This window comes from Nomascus leucogenys, chromosome 8, assembly GCF_006542625.1.
Source record: "Nomascus leucogenys isolate Asia chromosome 8, Asia_NLE_v1, whole genome shotgun sequence".
In the NCBI taxonomy this organism is placed as follows: Eukaryota; Metazoa; Chordata; class Mammalia; order Primates; family Hylobatidae; genus Nomascus; species Nomascus leucogenys.
Window position 1 is genome coordinate 77,981,821 of NC_044388.1, and position 18,354 is coordinate 78,000,174.

The 18,354-nt window shown below is 42.3% G+C and overlaps 1 protein-coding gene across 3 annotated transcripts in view; it reads right to left on the reverse strand.

Annotated features, from left to right (window-relative positions):
* ZCCHC7 (zinc finger CCHC-type containing 7) overlaps positions 1-10,013 on the reverse strand; it is a 236,930-nt gene extending 226,917 nt beyond the window's left edge. The window contains exons 1-3 of one of the 3 annotated variants that reach the window (XM_030817452.1): positions 9,862-10,013; positions 3,599-4,229; positions 3,278-3,334 (exon numbers count right to left, since the gene is read on the reverse strand). In XM_030817452.1, the coding sequence (XP_030673312.1) occupies positions 3,278-3,334; positions 3,599-4,208 (667 nt within the window). In that variant the 5' untranslated portion in view covers positions 4,209-4,229; positions 9,862-10,013. Of the gene's footprint in view, positions 1-3,277; positions 3,335-3,598; positions 4,230-9,857 lie in introns of all 3 variants that reach the window. The other 2 variants (XM_003263319.3, XM_012509128.2) reach the window with 2 other exon arrangements.
* Positions 10,014-18,354: the final 8,341 nt, after the last annotated feature.

The window sequence follows — 18,354 nt, forward strand, 5'->3', positions numbered from 1 at the left end:
CAGCCTGGGCAACAGAGTGAGACTCTGTCTCAAAAAAAAAAAAAATGAGATTTCCACACTGTGTTCACACCTGTAGTCCCAGCTACTCTGAAGGCTAAGGGAGGAGGACCACACGAGCCCAGGAGTTCCAGACTAGCCTTGCTCTATTTATAGGGCAAGACCCCACTGCTATAAAAAGAAAAAAAAAAAAAAGGAAGAGAATTCCGTAAATTACTTAGCTTCCTATATTCTGTCTCTTTAGTGAAACACTATGTCATTCAAGGCTAAAACTTATCTTTTTTTTTTTTTTTTTTTTTTTTTTTTTTTTTGAGACAGTCTCACTCCATCACCCAGGCTGGAGTGCAATGATGCAATCTTAGCTCACTGCAACCTCCACCTCCCGGGTTCAAGCAATTCTCCTGCCTTAGCCTCCCAAGTAGCTGGGATTACAGGTGCCTGCCACCACTCCCAGCTAATTTTTGTTATTTTTAGTAGAGACGGGGTTTCGCCATGTTGGCCAGGCTGGTCTCCAACTCCTGACCTCAGGTGATCCACCCGCCTCGGCCTCTCAAAGTGTTGGGATTACAGGCATGAGCCACTGCGCTCGGCCTAAAACTTAAGTATTTTACCACTGTAAGTCACGAGTACTACTTCAGCATTACTTATACCCTACATAGAGGAGATGCTCAATAAATGATGATTTAGCAATTAATGAGAAACCAGGTAATATATGTGCCAAGAAATTACTCTAAATATTATTATAAGTAGGTTTATGAGTATGGAAAAGACCCAACCTCAAGGAGCCTGTAATCTTTTCTTTTATGTCATACTGCAGTTTTCAATATGCCATAATTCTGGGAGACACTTTTTTCTTCAGAGTGAGGTCAAGGAACACAAAATAGTTATGGATGCTGTTTAACAATAGACATTTCTAAACTACTTGAGATTTTCTCTACACTTTTACAGAAATGAAAAAAATCTTCTCTCTAAAGATTATACGAACCGATCTATCCCCAGATATTTTTATGAAAGGGACAGTGATTACAGAGTAACAACACACTTAAATGGGCATCAGTACTAAATATATTGTTTATTAATTGGCAAGAAATAGGATTACAGCATTAGTGGATCAAGGAAATAAAATAGAGAATATATATTTGAGTATTTGTAAGAGTTTATAAGAGTCAAGTAAATTAATTTTCAAAAATTCAGAATTTAATTCTATTTGGCTAAAACAAAAAACAAATCCGAGGTTCTCTCTACTTTCTCATCACCATCATTTGCCAAACATGGCACAGTTCGATTTCTTCACTAAATCCAGTACCTAATTCATGTTTTTCCCAACCTATCCACATTGTGCCATCAACTTCAGCATGTCTGTAAATTCTCTAGTGCAAACAGAAAGCAGCAAGGAGTTGTTTCAAAGGAAAGATAATAAGCTTTTTTTCAAGTTATCAAGCTTTCTTTTCAGTATGTTAAATGTGAAACAGTAAGATACCCAAACGGAAATATTCTGTAGATGTACACAGAGAATTTGAAATCAACAAAATGGTTAAGGAGATGACAATTTGATGACCATAAATACAGAAGTGATTAATGAAACTAGGTGTGATCTCAGGAAAAGGTAATTTAGAGAAAGAATAAGCTAAATGCTTATTTTGACCTTCTATGGTGTTATGCCTAACCCAAGATCATTTTGTTTCTGTCATCTTGCTCCAAGCTGACAAGTATTACTGGATAAAGTTATGGAATCCTTCAAAGTGAGTTCACTACAAGTTCATATCATTTTAATTTTGACTGAATACTACTTCTAAGCAATCCTTTATTCTCTTATTGTTGATTCATTAGAGTGCAATGATTTCCAACTTAAGAGCCTTCAGCCTCCTGGGAAACTGTAGAATTAGTTACCTTAATGGGTACCTACAGCAACGCATTATAAACACTATTTCTCACATATCAATGTTGTGGTTAATAAAACACAAAGTCATCTAAGAATAGTAGCTTCTTTCTAATATGCATTTTCTCAATTGAATACTAAAATCATAACTACAACCATGGGTGGTCCACAAATTGTTTCAAAGTTAAACAGGTTGTCATCTTCAAAATACTGGTAACCACTGCCTCAAAGTATTCCCCACAGCACTTAAACATTCCTTCCACATTCTAAGCTTCCAATTATCCCCCGTCCTCTCCCACTTCTGCTTTCATTTTCCTAAGAAAATCAAACACATCCCCATATGTTCTCTCATCTACCTCAATCCATCTGAATTTATTCTTTCTCCTCTACCTCTATAAATATTTGATGATTTAGCAATTACTAGTGTCTCTCTTCCTTTTTAGGAATAATTCAACAACACATACACCTGATCCTATCTCTAACCTGGCCCCCAACCCAATCCATCAAACAGGTTTAGTCTCTCCTTCACAAGTTTCTTTCTTTCTACCTAAAAACATTATCAGAGCTCACCTATATGGAAAAAACTTTAGGCAATTCTGTTCTATGTCCTAACTACTATTCTCTCTTTTCGTTTTGCTGTCAACTTCTCAGGGTTTGCAAACTACAGCCTGAGCCAGCCACCTGTTTTTGTAAGTAGGGCTTTATTGAGAACAGCCACCCCCATTTCTATAGGTATTATTTAAGGCTGCTTTCCCACAAGCGCCAAGTTGAGTAGTTAAGATAGCATACGGCTTGGAATCCTAAAATATTTTCTATCTGGCTTCTTAAAAAAACATTTGCCAATCCCAGGGGCTCCAAGCACCATCTACACTCAATGTCATCATTTCTGGGGAAGCAGGCTGCCATTAAAAATTTTGGAGCAGCAATAAAGTACTATGAGTAGAAGAGCATTTCAATACCAGTTTTAACAACAGTGTACAGGGTAGATATAAAAGAAGACTACTTAGGAAACTAGTGCAAGAGACTGAGCATTAGGCATAAAGGGAGGGAAATGAAAAGAAGGAACTTCTTGAAGGCATAAGCATTAAGACTAGATGACTACATGTCACAAAGACAAAACTAACACCAAAATTTTAATCCTTGATGATGTAGCTCTCAGAATTTGCATTCTCTCCTATAACGTGCCCTAGACTTACAGCTCTTCATATTTTCCTGTCTTTCTGACTATGGAGTACCTAAAATCCTAATCCTAACACTAATTCCATATATTCTGTGTGCCAGACATTCCCTATGCTTGCCATCTAACTCCTGGGTAAGCAAATCCCATAGCAAGAGACAGTCCCAACAGAGTTCGCTGAATGAGTGCACAGGGCTAATGCCAGAGGTGGATGGAGTACTCACCTGTGGTACCAAGCAGAGAGAGAGGGGGGAAGTAAGATTTCAGGTCCAGAACTGGCTCTAGCCAAACAGGAAGAAGCAGCTATGAATCTGCTTACAGCAGAAGCAGAGTGTCTTTGGTATTCTGACATACTCTTTCTGATGTTCAGACAAACCACCATTAGAGTAGCCACTGGTAAGACAGTCGCATGAGAAACAAGCCAAAAAACAAGACCAAAAACTGAGGAATTAAATGGAGTAGACCCTATTGGTCTTTTCTCTAGGAAAAGCAGTCCTCCTTATGAAAGATGATACTACTTTCAAAATGGCCAATATGATACTAACCTTCAGTAACAGAGTTTTCACATCCCACAAGGTTGAGAAGGATATCATCATCTTTATCATCTACTTCACATCCCAGTAGCATCCAGCTTTCCACATTATCACCTTCCGAAATGGTGCTCTCTTCCTCTTCACTTGAACTGACCTCTATAATCATGACCTCTCGGATTACACCTGATCTCTCTTCAGATTTAGGCTTCTCGATATCACTCTTGCATTTCTTATCAACCAGCTCATTAGATTGAAGAGAAGAAGACAGACCATGGGCATTTTCTTGTGCTTGAACTCTAACATTCTTTCCTTTACATCTATAAATACTGTCTTCATCAGACAAAGTGATGACCTCTGACCCATCTGACAGCTGGATGACCTCACTATCTGAAAGGACGATTAGCTTCTTCTGATTTGGTTTACTACTCGAAGTATCCGAATTCCCAGAATTCTTTTCTTCATGTTCTTCCTTCCTGATGACATCATCAAGATCTTGGGCATAATGAATTTGGCTATAGAGTTGAAATTCCACCTCACTATCAACACTCAGTTCACTAGATGACTCATCTCGATAAAGATCATCTTCGTATGCTTCTATAGTCTCATAGCCACCAAACATCATAAAAAGTCAGTAACCTTGAAGCTGCAAAAGAGAAAGTTGTACACAGAATATACTTTAAAAGTCCAAATCATGCCAGTTTAAGTAATAATATCACCTGTTAGTGAGAACTGCTAATATGAAGGCCATCACTATTCTCAGACATATTAAAATACCTTTTTTTCCAAGGATTTCTAAGTCCTGTTAGGACCCACTTCTGTAAGTCCCACCACTCCCCAACAAGAATTACTACTGACAAACTGAGTTATAGTTATTGATGGAAACACAGTCAACATTCTAAGAAATGCTTTGTTCGGTGATTTCATCGTGCAAACTTCATAGGATGATTTTCACAAACTAGACAGTGTAGTCAACTACACAACTAGCCTACATGGTATGGTCTATTGCTCCTAGGATACAAACCAATACAGCATGTAATGGTACCGAATACTGTAAGTAACAGTTAACACAATGGTTTTTGTGTATCTAAACATAAAAAAGATATAGCAAAAACGTATACAAATCCTATGGGACCACAGTCATACCGTCTGTCTTTAACCAAAATGCTATTATGCAGCACATGATATGTAAGATTTCACAGGTATATTGTCAATGAAAAACAAATTGAGATCTACTGCAGGAGACAAAATCCTTGCTTTCCAAAATGTTAAAACAAAACTTAAAGCGGCTCTCACTATCCTATCCATTCTTCATCTTTTCCTTGGTTCTGGTTCTATAGCTCATATTTTCAAGCATATACAGGAATATTACTTCAATTATGACTAAAATCTATAACAGGAAACAATTTTGTTTACTGTTTGGGTGTAAATGTATATTCTCAATTAGCAAATTAATCTCACAGCCCTCTGATCGTTGGCCAAAAGAATAAATAAAAATGCCTGAGCTGGCAGTGACTCATGCCTGTAATCCCAACACTTTGGGAGGCCAAGGCAGGAGGATCACGTTGAGGTTAGAAGTTTGAGAACAGCCTGGGCAACACAGTAAGACCCCATCTCCATAAAAATTAAAACTAAAAACTTAGCCAGGCGTGGCAGTGCAAACCTGTAGTCCCAGTTACTCAGGAGGTTGAGGTGGGAGAACCGCTTGAGCTCAGGAGTTCAAAGTTACAGTGAGCTATGCTCATACCATTGTACTCCAGCCTGGGTGACAAAGCAAGAACCCAACTCAAAAATAAAACAAGGGTGGGCCAGTGCGGTGGCTCACACCTGTAATCCCAGGACTTTGGAAGGCCAAGGCAGGTGGATCACTTGAGGTCAGGAGTTCGAGACCAGCCTAGCCAAGATGGTGAAACTATATATCTGCTAAAGATACAGAAATTAGCTGGGTGTGGTGGTGTGCGCCTATAATCCCAGCTACTCAGGAGGCGGAGGCACAAGAATAGCTTGAACCTGGGAGGCACAGGCTGCAGTGAGTCGAGATCATGCCACTGCACTTCACCATGGGCAACAGAGCAGACTGTCTAAAAACTCTGTACTAGTTACAAAAATGTATATTTTTACAATGTATATTTAACGTATAAATACAAACTTAATAATGACCCAATATTGAGACAAAACTCCCAGCTTTGGGAATAAATGTGTAAAGTGAAACACTTTACTTTCTACTGTGAGCTTATTAAATCCTCCTCAGCCTTCACCTTTTCAACTCGGCTCAAAATCACGTGCAACTAGGCCAAATTAAGAGCCCCTTTTATGGGCTTCCATAAATACTTTACATGTCAAAACACTCATCACATTTCTAATTACTTATTCAATATAAATTTCCAAGAAACACAGATCGCAAACCCCAGGAGGGCAGGAACTATATGCACTCTGCTAAACAATGAATCACCAAAGCCAAACAGGGTAACTGGTATTTTCGGGGTCAGCTACAAATGTTTGTTGAATTCATAAATGAAAAAATGAACTACACCATCGGGCATTTGTTCTTCAGCCCTGATAAATCTAGTATGTGCTTAAAATACAAAAATTATGAGATGAATTTCTCTGTTGTCTTTCAACTACTCCAAAGTCTTAAATTCTAGCATCGGCAACCAAAACTCTATGCAGTAGATGTTTCCATTAGGTACTGATGGGCTACTGATTAAAATGAGAGCCCTGAAAAAATAAGTGTGTGTCCAAAATCAGGGACAGCCTAAAGAGCAATAATGATGCCTATTTATTCTTTCTTCCACTAACAGCTGTACACATAAAATAAAAAATAGTTGTTTTCTTAGTGTCCCAAATTTCTGCCCAAAAATACCAGGGTGTTGTGATGGTAGTTCTGGTAATAGAACCACCTTAATCCCAAAAACCAAATGGACAAGAGCCAAAAATGTACTACATTCCTACTGGAGTTGTTTTCCAGAAATAAATAAACCCACCTGTAATGCTTTTCTTCTAAAGGGTATCATATACCTGTGCCCTTGTTGTACTGTCCTTCAGGTGGCTATGCTGTTATTGTCACACAAATTGAATGTGGCTGTCTGAATAATGCTCATAGCATTTATCAGTTTATATTGGATTGTTAGCCTCAGAGGAATTCAAATAAAAGACGAATCCTTTCCTTTTTATTTAATAGGTAAATTAATTCTAAAAGAAGTCAAAGGAATTATGTTTCTTTCAAAATCCTCACTGGATCCATCCTGAGGATCCAGTGTGGACTTAAGATAAAACATAATTCCAGTGCAGCACAGAAAAAATTAAAGAGCCAAATTACAGAGTTACAAGTTTGTACTACTCTTGGAGCCATCCCAAAGGAAAGGGATTAAGAATAGAGCCATAGGCACAACTGTGAATGTATGCCAAAAATAAACTACAGAACCATAATAAAAACTGACTTCCTTGGGTCGAAGGATTTATCTCTTTCCCTGAAATGTAGAAAAATGAATTTAGCAATTTAGCCCCTATGGCCTTTAAGAGGATTTGGTACCATCTGTACTTGAAAATTGTGCTGGGCATAACGTGCTCTCTTATTTAGGTAGCTTATGTATGCCAGGGTTAAGGTCTGCCTGAGGTTGTTTTCGTTTATGTTACTGCTTTAATTACGTTTAGATGAATTTAATTTACCCTTTTAAAAAGTGTCTCAGAGGACAATATATGTTTTACACACACACCCTTGACTCAGAAGGCTTTCTCAGCTTTTTGATCCCTGTACATGATTTCCAAGTATACTAACTAGGTAACAAAATCAGATTATCTCATACAGACTCCTCAATCTTCCCATCAGGAAACTGAAGTACAAAGAGACAGGAAGCCTATTCAAGGTTATGCAGCTGGTTAAGAACACGGCTAGAAGTGATTCACATTTCTGTGATTCTCAGCCAACTGCTCACTAAAATTTTTAAACAAATTTCTTTTTTTCCCCCTCAAGACGGAGTCTTGTTCTGTCCCCCAGGCAGGAGTGCAATGGCGCAATCTCGGCTCACTGCAACCTCGGCTCACTGCAACCTCCTCCTCCTGGGTTCAAGAAATTCTCCTGCCTCTGCCTCCCAAGTAGGTGGGATTACAGGCACGCGCCACCACGCCTGGGTAATTTTTGTATTCTTAGTAAAGACGGGTTTCACCATGTTGGCCAGGCTGGTCTCGAACTCCTGACCTCGTGATCCACCCCACTCGGCCTCCCAAAGTGCTTGCATTACAGGCGTGAGCCACCGCACATGGCCCAAAATAAAATTTTCAAATAAGTTAACTTCAAATTAAGATTTTTTGAAAAAAACCCTTCCTTCATTGCAATATTTGCATTGGTTCTAACACCTAAATTTACCTTACAAATATCCACTTTACGACCCAGCAGAGTTTAAAAACTAAATGAGACACTTTAGGTGTAAGGAAAACACACATTTGTCAGTTTGCCATTCAAGAATCTCCCAAGTTGGTACTCAAAGACTATCAAACCCATGACCAGAAAAGACATTTCCTATATAAGACCTTAAAATATCATGGAAATGAAACTTATCTAAGAATCAAAATACATTAACAAATATAAAACAGCTATAGAATAACTGCAAAGGCTATTACCATTCAAAAGAGGGAGCAGTATTCATTGACTGAATTGTTTTAAACTAGACAACTTAAGGCTTATTTAAGCTTTCAGCGTTTACTTAATACAATCTTTAATCAATCCTTCTGCTCTCACAGTCTACCTACTGGTCATTCTGACCTTTTGCTCTTATTTACTTCCAAAACATCTTTAGCCTCCCTAGATGTTCCTTCTTGATGACATAGGCATCCATCTCCAGCCGATTTAAATCAAATCCACAGCCTCATTTTCAGTCCAATTTTCACTGGAATGTGATGAATACACTTCACTTTCAACGTAAAATTTTTCTTACTCTTAGTGAGCTGCCCTGACAGGACAGTTGAAACACAATTGACTAAAGGGTTAAAATGTCTGTCCATTTTTCAAATGCGATGGCCACTCTGAATCAAATCTGATTGGGGTGGAGAATCCAAATGTGTGAAACAAAGGTCACAAAGGACAAACAGAGCACAGTATTTCAGTGGGAAAAAAAATAAGCTAAATTTAGTCACATAAGTCCCAGATGTTCTTGGGATAGATACATGATTATTATGAGAACTAATCCTATCCGGAAACATTTCCTTCACCTTTCCCTTAGCCCTTTTCCTTGGGTCATGCAGTCTCTTACCCTGGTAACTATCATTAAGATCCTTCCTGAGTTTATTCCCCATCCTCAGATTCTCTTGAAAGCATAATGCTTTCCTAAGTATACACACAATCCATTTAAAAGTCTTTGTATGCAACAGCCTAACTACTCAAACACGAAGTCATTTCTCTAACGGTCCTAGAAAAAATTTTAAAGAGTAAAAGAAAACCACAAAGTCAAGAGCTTCTGAGGGGACCTGAAAAGTCATTAAATTGAACGCTCTCGTTTTATAGCTGGAGAAACGAGCTCAGCGAAACTTATTCACTGAGCTAAAAAGGCCCTACTAATGGACCCTCTAATTCAACTGTGTAATCTGAAATAATCTTAAAATCAGCTTCAATAAGAGCTTTCTGGAATCGCCAGCGAGTCCGTGGGGGAGCCACAGCTAGAACCCAGGCCTCCTGATTCCCAGCCACAGCTTTTCCACCGAACCGGCAGCTCTTCCCAAAAGTTGAAGGCAACTGTCCGCTCACAGGATGGGAGGGATAAAGGGCGCCTTAGTAAACACAGTCCAAGTCTGCTCGTTTTACATGAGGAAAGGGACACGGCTCTCGAAATTTTGGATTCTACGGCTGCAGCTGCTGCTTCTGACAGCAGAGGCGGAAGGTGGCTCAGGACTACTCGGTCCTCAAAGACTGGACTCTCTCTCGGCGCACCGGGACCTCCGCGCTTCACTGACTGGCTTCCCTACAAGACTGGGGGCCTTGCGGGGAGATAAAAAGGGCAGACACGCCACCTCACCGAGGCCCTGGACGCCCAGCCGCTCTAGAATCACGGCCTTAGCCCTTGGGGAGCCAGGGAGATGCGGACCTCCGAGTCCCGCAGCCCGGCCGCATGGGGAGGCGCGCAGCTGAGGGACCAGGAGCTGCGCCTGCCACGAGTGAGGGACGGACGGGAGACATCGAGGCCGGCGAGGGGGCACGCGCTAGTTCCACAGCCCGGCGGGCTAGACGGAGGGTAGGCAGGGGTCCCGGGCCGTGGGCGGCGGGGGTCCGTCACACACATACTCACTGCCGCAGCTGCGAACAGGAAGCACCAACCGGGAACCAAAACGCGTAGAGGGACGGGGAGGGGCGAGGACAAATGAGGTAAGGAGGCCGCGTCCGCGCAGACCCGAGAGGGAAGGCACTTCCGGGGACAACACAGCTCTAGTCGTCGCCTTTCCGTCCCTGCCCACCTGCCGCGCCTGGTGTGCGCATGCGTACTGGGTGCGAACCTGTCTCTGCCCCGCCCATAATTATTAGGTTTGCCTTCCTTGCTTTCCCCCTTCCCCTTCCCATCTTCTCTTGAAGCCACCTAGGCTGCATCTATTATTTGAATGACTCGTACGAAGGAGATGTTATTTACCGGGCAAAAGCCGGGGAGTTCGTGCCCTCTACTCCCGCGAGGAAAACTACAACTCCCATGAGGACACGGGAGAGATTGAGGCCGGGCTCCGCCTCCTTCTCCCTGGCGCTGGGTGGACGCCTTCCTAGTGCCACGTGGCGCGGGAGCCTAGCTGATCGTGTGCATGACGAGGGCCAGCGTGGCTGGCTGCTTGGCCCGCAGACCTGGGCGGCGGGAAACGCCTACTTGAGCGCGCATGGCTTCAAGCTTCTCCCTTGCGCTAATGATCTTAGGTTGATCGCTTTTTCTTTTAGGCTGAACACAGTTCACACTGGGCGCCTCCAACTCTCTGGAATTCTAGGCAACAGATTAACACTTTGTGAATCTCGAAGAGCTGCACTCCTGCTAAATATTGGAGTTAATGCTGATCCTTTGGAAGTCTCTGAGGGTTGCAAGATTGTGCTGGGAGCCTCTGGCTTCATTTGCCCTTCTCACACCTTATTTTAATACAAGGTAAACCCATCTGTAGAACTTTAGAAATAACTGTCGACCTAAAGGAAAAACTGAGACAAAGTTAATATAAGTGGAGAATTTATTTGGGCCAAGTTTGATGAGTGCAACCTGGGATCATCAATTCAAGTTGCCCTTAATATGTGATCCGATAAGCAGCAGTTTCAAGTGAGTTCTTTGTCTTGTGAAGCTCGAGGCCTTTATCGATCCTCCCACCTCTGTCTCCCAAAGCACTGGGATTACAGGCGTGAGCCATTACACTTCTTGTAGCAGCTACGAGTGAATTTTTTTCTTTCTTTATGGTTTTTGTTGTTGTTGTTGTTGTTGTTTTGAGACGGAGTTTCGCTGTTGTTGCCCAGGCTGGAGTGCAATGGCGCGATCTTGGCTCACTGCAACCTCCACCTCCCGGATTCAAGCCATTCTCCTGCTTCAGCCTCCGAAGTACTGGGATTACAGGCGCCTGCCACCACGCCCAGCTAATTTTTGTATTTTTAGTAGAGTCGGGGTTTCACCATGTTGGCCAGGCTGGTCTCGAACTCCTGGCCTCGACCTCCCAAAGTGCTGGGATTAGAGGCGTGACCCACCGTGCCCGGCCACGAGTGAATTTTTAAAGGACAAAAGAAGAGACTTTTGCTAAACTGTATACCAAGAATTTACACTAAAATAACATAAGCTATCTATTGGCTACACATTGTTCTTTCTATCACAAATTTTAGGAACACGAAGATAAAGGATGATGCAGGTACAGGGAAGAAAAGAACAAAATGCCTTTAAACAATTGCCACACACCCCACCCACCCCCACCCCCACTACCACCTACATGGGATGGTGCTAACTGAAGTACCATACTCAGGTCCCTCTGGGCCTGATAAAGTTTGAATGCCTGCCTGGCTGATGGGGTAGCTGTCACCTGTTTGGGAGCCCAAAGTGGGAGGATCGCGTAAGGCCGAGAATTCGAAACCAGCCGGGGCAATATAGCAAGAGGCTCTCTCTACAAAAAAATTTAAAAATTAACTGGGCGACTGGGCGCAGTGGCTCACGCCTGTAATCCCAACACTTTGGGAGGCCGAGGCGGGCGGATCACCTGAGGTCAGGAGTTGGAGACCAGCCTGACCAACATGGCGAAACCCCATCCCTAGTAAAAATACAAAATTAGCCGGGCGTGATGGCGCATTCCTGTAATCCTTGCCACTCGTGAGGTTAAGGCGGGAGAATCACTTGAACCTGGGAGGCGGAGGTTGCAGTGAGCCGAGATCGCGCCATTGTACTCCACCCTGGGCAGCAAGAGAGAAACTCCGTGTCAAAAAAGAAATAATAGTAACAGGGCGTGGTGGCCCACGCCTGGTGTCCTAGCTGTTCCTGGCTGAGGTTTGAGCTGCGGAGGTCTAGGCTGCATTGAGCCGAGATCGCACCGTTGCACTCCAGAATGAGACCGTCTGAACAAAAATGTTTAAAGCTCAAGCAAGGTGCCTCGTGGCTGTAATCCCAGCAGTTTGGGAGGTTGAGGCAGGTGGATCGCTTGAGCTCAGGAGTTGGAAACCAGTCTGGGCAACATAAGGAGACCCCATCTATATTTAAAATAAGATCCTTTTTTTAATTAAAAAATTATATAAAAATAAATTTAAAAAACAAATCTTTTATAAAAATAAAAATAAAGAAATTTTAAATAGTAAAAATTAGCCAGGCATGGTGGCACACAACTGTATTCCTAGCTACTAAGGAGGCCAAGGTGAGAAGATTGCTTGAGCCTGAGAGTTCAAGGTCATAGTGAGCTGTGATCACACCACTGCACTCCAGCCTGGATGAGAGACCCCATATCTTTAATTTTTAAAAAAATTATTTTTGCATACCTTTGACGTAACTTAGACTGCTCTGAACTATTTTTCTCCTCTCATAATTAAACACTGCCAATTCATTGGCCTATTTCAATTCTCCTCAAGACAAGTGTGAGTTTGATTGTTTTCACCAACGTTTATTGAACATCTATCTGTTAAAAGACGGTGTTAGAAAGTGCAGAAAAGTTGTAAATTTTTAAGTCACTGATCTCATAGAGATAGGAATCTAGCTAGGAAAACAGTTATAGTCTAGGAGTTTGGCTGGAAAAGAATTAGAACATTTAATTAACATTATGGGGTAAGTGCTGGGAAGGAGAAGGACAAGGTACTATGAAAAGGTAAAATCAGGGAACCACTTTCCAGAAAAGAAAACAGGCATAGAAGCACATCACAGATTACTAGATTGTTTGTTTTGGTAATATGTATTGTGTAAAACAAATGTCACCTTTTTAAAAATTTAAAAATATATTGCCAGGATTACTCCTGTCCATCTATTATAATATTTTAAATTTTGACAACACTTTGTGGATTTTTTTTTTTTTTTTTTTTTGAGAAAGGGTCTTGCTCTGTCACCCAGGCTGGAGTGCAGTGGTGTAATCACAGCTCACTGAAACCTACCTCCCAAATGATGCTCCCGCATTAACTTCCCAAGTAGCTGGGACTAAAGGCACACACCACCATGCTGAGTTAATTATTTTTTAAATTTTTAAAATTTTTTTGTAGAGATAGGGTCTCCCCGTATTGCCCAGACTGGTCTCCAGCTTCTGGGCTCCAGGCCTCAAGTGATCCCCTCACCTCAGCCTCCCAAAGTGCTAGGATTACAGGCGTGAGACACTCAGCCCCATCAACACTTTCAAGTTGATTTTTTAAGTTCCCATTTCACACACACAAAAAAAGAAAACAGGCGTAGAAAGGCTAAGTAAAACTTATAAAAGGCCACAAGTAATAGTTATGTGCTTCATAATGGCATTCCACTCAAAAACAGACTGCATATATGATGATTATTTTATCATATTTTTACTGTACCTCTTCCATGTTTAGATGCACAAATACTTATCATTGTGTTAAGTCACCTACAGTATTCAGTACAGTAACATGTTGTAGCAGTTTGTAATCTGGGAGCAATAGGCTACATCATGTGGCCTAGGTGTTTACTTGACTATACCATCTAGGTTTGTGTAAATATGCTCGATGAAGTTTGCACAACGAAAAAATCACCTAACAATGTACTTCTCAAAACTTATCCCCATCATTAAGTGACCCATGACTGTACTCCTAATTACCATGTCCCATCTTCCCACTGTCACACATGCATTCAACAAAGATTTACTGCTTTCCCATGCTCAGAATGCTTCAGCCTACCCCTTTAGTTTATGTCTTAAAACCTAGAGTCCTTTGGATGGCATAAAAGGCACTTCATGAGCTGACATCTGCCTACCCTTGACGCTGAATCCTGGGCAGTTGCCAGAACACACCATGCCCTCCCACATCTGTGCCTTTGCAGAGAACACTCCACTGCCTGTAAAGTCCTTCTCCCTGTCCTTCTAACATACACCCACTCACCCTACTCTGCTGCAGTTTTTGGGTCTTCAGGGAAACTTTCCACCTCAGCTTCTCTCCACATACACAGCATTTCTCTTTCTAATTGAAGCTGTCTCTAGTCCCCATGTCTCCGTTTTTCCTTTTTTTTTTTTTTTTTTTTGACACAGGGTCTCACTCTGTCACTCAGGCTGGAGTGCAGTGGTGTAAACACAGCTCAATGGAGCCTCAGCCTCCTGGGCTCAAGAGAGCCTCCCACCTGAGCCTCCCAAGAAGCTGGGACTACAGGCATGCATCACCACACTGCACCTGGCTAATTTAAAACTATATACATTTTGTAGAGATGGGATCTCGCCATGTTGACCAAGCTGGTCTTGAACTCCTGTCTCAAGCAGTCCTCCCGCCTCAGTGTGAACTACAGTGCCCAGCCCCTACTTCTTGAAATCTTGGGTGACAGTATGCACAAGTATCCTGAAGTCTTTCTTACAGAGTATCTTCTAAAGAGACCAACATGGCCGGGCGCGGTGGCTCACGCTTGTAATCCCAGCACTTTGGGAGGCCGAGGCGGGCGGATCACGAGGTCAGGAGATCGAGACCACGGTGAAACCCCGTCTCTACTAAAAATACAAAAAAAAAAAAATTAGCCGGGCGTGGTGGCGGGCGCCTGTAGTCCCAGCTACTCGGAGAGGCTGAGGCAGGAGAATGGCATGAACCCGGGAGGCGGAGTTTGTAGTGAGCCGAGATCGCACCACTGCACTCCAGCCTGGGTGACAGAGCGAGACTCCGTCTCAAAAAAAATAAAAAAATAAAAATAAAAAAATTAAAAAAAGGACCAACATTTATTTTATTTATTTATTTATTTTTGAGATAGAGTCTCGCTCTATCGCCCAGGCTGGAGTGTAGTGGCGCGATCTCGGCTCACTACAAACTCCGCCTCCCGGGTTCACGCCATTCTGCCTCAGCCTCCCGAGTAGCTAGGACTACAGGCACCTGCCACAACGCCCGGCTTATTTTTTTGTATTTTTAGTAGAGACGGGGTTTCACTGTGTTAGCCAGGATGGTCTCAATCTCCGGACCTCGTGATCCACCCGCCTCTGCCTCCCAAAGTGCTGGGATTACAGGCGTGAGCCACCGCGTCCTGCCTAGACCAACATTTATTTGAGAAGGGAAGCACCTGTTCTTCCCACGGCAGTGGCAGTAGGACATCAACAGTGCGCAGCTGAACTGGGATGAGGGGCCAGGACAAAGCAGAAATCTGCTGCAGAGAGCAGGAAAGATAAAGGATATTGTGTAGCAGGATCTGGGCAAGCAGCACTCATCCATATCTTTTGCATTGCAAAGAGAGGAGCTACCTCCTTCCTTTTTATTTTCCAGTTTATTAGTGGCTCCTAGAACCTCTGAGAACTGATTTTGACCTCTTAACAGTTGCCTTTCAACTACCATTCATTCACTGCAAGCCTACTGTGTAACAGGCCCTTTTTAGCCATTTCAGATATATTATCTCTTACCCAGCTTCAAGTGACTCTATAAAGGAGGGATTAGCCCCACCTCACTAGTATGGAAATGGAGACTTGGAGTAATCAAGTGACTTGCTCTGAATTACACAGCTGGGAAGTGGTGAAGCTGGAATTCAACTCAAATTACATCTAGATCTAAAACTCATGCTCTTTTCTATGCTCAAAGCTGCATTTCAAAATTGAACTCTAGCATGGAGTCTATGATGACTGGCTCATGTCTCTCCACCCAGCACCTAGCCCAAGGCCAAGCACAGAGAGGGCTCACAGTGGACACTTTTAGAATGAGTAGATTTTGTATGGAATGGTTGGTAAATGAAGGCCTGGGCACGGTGTGAACAGTGTTATGGGACAGCAGAGGAGGGGGTGGTGGCTGATTAGGGGACATGGGGAAGCCTCTGCAGAGGAACAGAATTGAGTGAGGCCTGGAGAAATAAGTGGTAAGACAAAGACAGACAATTCAGCATTCTCACAGCAAAGACCACTAACAGGCAATTCACAGAACAGGAAACCCAAAGGCCATGAATAGGTGCTCCACATCACTAACAGTCAGAAAAATGCAAATTATCTCATGCACAGCAGATGAGAATACAAACTGGAAAAGTGTGTTAGGAGAGCTATTTAATAGCATCTATCATAATTATAAATGAGGTATGTTCTTAAATGTATGTACAAACATTGTGATAGAAAAAAATGGAAACAAATATTCATTAGTAGGGAACGATCTAAACAAGGACATACTTATACTATTTAAAAAAATGCCACTTTTGGCCTGGCACAGTGGCTCACACCTATAATCCTAGCAATTTGGTAGGCTAAGGAAGGCAGACTTCTTGAGCCCAGAAGTTCCAGACCAGCCTGGGTAACATGGAGAAACCCCCTCTCAACAAAAATACAAAAATTAGCTGGGAATGGTGATATGCATCAGTAGTCCCAGCTACTCGGGAGGCTGAGGTGGGAGGATCACTTGAGCCCAGTAAGTGGAGACCAGCCTGGCCAACATGGCAAAACCCCCGTCTACTAAAAATAAAGAAATTAGCCATGCAAGGTGGCACACGCCTGTAGACCCAGCTTCAACAAAAAGATATAGAAAGATTCACAAAGACATACAGTTCAGTGAAAAAAGGTAGATTGCAGAGCAGTAGGTGTATTGTGAAATCTTTTTTTAATTTTTTTATTTTTTGTGACAGAGTCTCACTCTGTTGCCCAGGCTGGAGTGCAATGGCACGATCTCAGCTCACTGCAACCTCCACCTCCCCAGCTCAAGTGATTCTCCTGCCTCAGCTTCCCAAGTAGCAGGTACTACAGGCACCTGCCACCATGCCCAGTTAATTTTTGTATTTTTAGTAAAGACAGGGTTTCACTATGTTGGCCAGGCTGGTCTTGAACTCCTGGCCTCAAGTGATCCACCCACCTCAGCCACCCAAAGTGCTGGGATTACAGGCAGGAGCCAGTGAACCCAGCCCATTTTTATGTTTTTAAAAGGTACATGTGTGTCTGTATGTAGATATGTGTGTACATAGCTACATAGACAAAATACTGCATGGATGCCAATTGTTAACAGTGTTTATTTACATCTTAGGAGGGGAGTGGGAGTAAGAGATTGAAGGACTTTCATCTAAACAAAAAAAGGTGAGACATTATTCATTGAGAAAAACAGCATGTAACTTCTGTAGTATTCCCATCAAAAGTACATAACTTGAATATAAACATGAGAAAACTATCAAACACAAATTGAGGGACATTCTACAAAATACTGAACTTATCTCTTCAAAACTGTCAGTGGCAGGAAATGCAAAGAAAGACCGAGGAACTGTACCACATTAAAGGAACAATTGGCAACATCCAGATCTAGGTTAGAGGACAGTACTGCATTAACGTTATTTCCCCGATTTTTGTATTTACATTATGGTTATGTAGGAGAACGTCTTGGTTTTATTTTTCAGGTCGAGCACACTGAACTACCTGGAGTAAAGGGGCATGATGTCTGAAACTGATGCTTAAGTGGCTCAGAAAAAAAATTCTGGGAGCTAGAGGGAGAGAGAGACAGTGGAGTGTGGTAAAAAGTTATCATTTTGGGGATCTGCGTAAAAAGTATATGAGGATTCTTTGTACTTATTTTGCAACTTTTCTCCCAGTCTGAAATTATGTCAAAATATAAAATTAAAAGGCAAAATTAAAAGAATGAATGAGAGTTTACTAGGTAGAGAAGCAGAAGGATCTTCTGGCAAAGGAACAGGATCAGCAAAAGCATCACACAAGTGTGCGAGTCTTCTGTGTTGACAAACAAGCCCTGACTCTGAATATCCAGGACATGGCATGGTTTGGGGAGATGGGGATTAGAGAGATGATGAGCAGCATAACCCACAAATGGACACATTTCCCTGCTACCTAAGATTGGAAGTAAAGACCTTAGGCCTACATTATACCCAGCCTCAAGCCCTGCAAGACGTAACATGAGTTCTCATGGCGGCTCAGTCTTTGCATTGGCAGTGTCTCTTCATCCAGTGACTGTGTGGAAGAATGGAAACCCTAGAATCATGGCTGAAAGGGACATCTAGTCCAACTCTCTCATTTTGCAGAAGGGACAACTAAGATGCAAAATGAAGAAGAGATTTGCAAGGTCCCAGCAAAGGTTAGTGTTAAAACTGGCCTCTGGTTCCCAGTTCATCATTCTTTCTATTGCACCAAAGTCTAAATGATGAGGGAGAAGAAATAGAAGGCTAGCAAGGGAAGTGACTGAATGTTAAGGTTTAGATATTTTTTATTTGCACAAACTT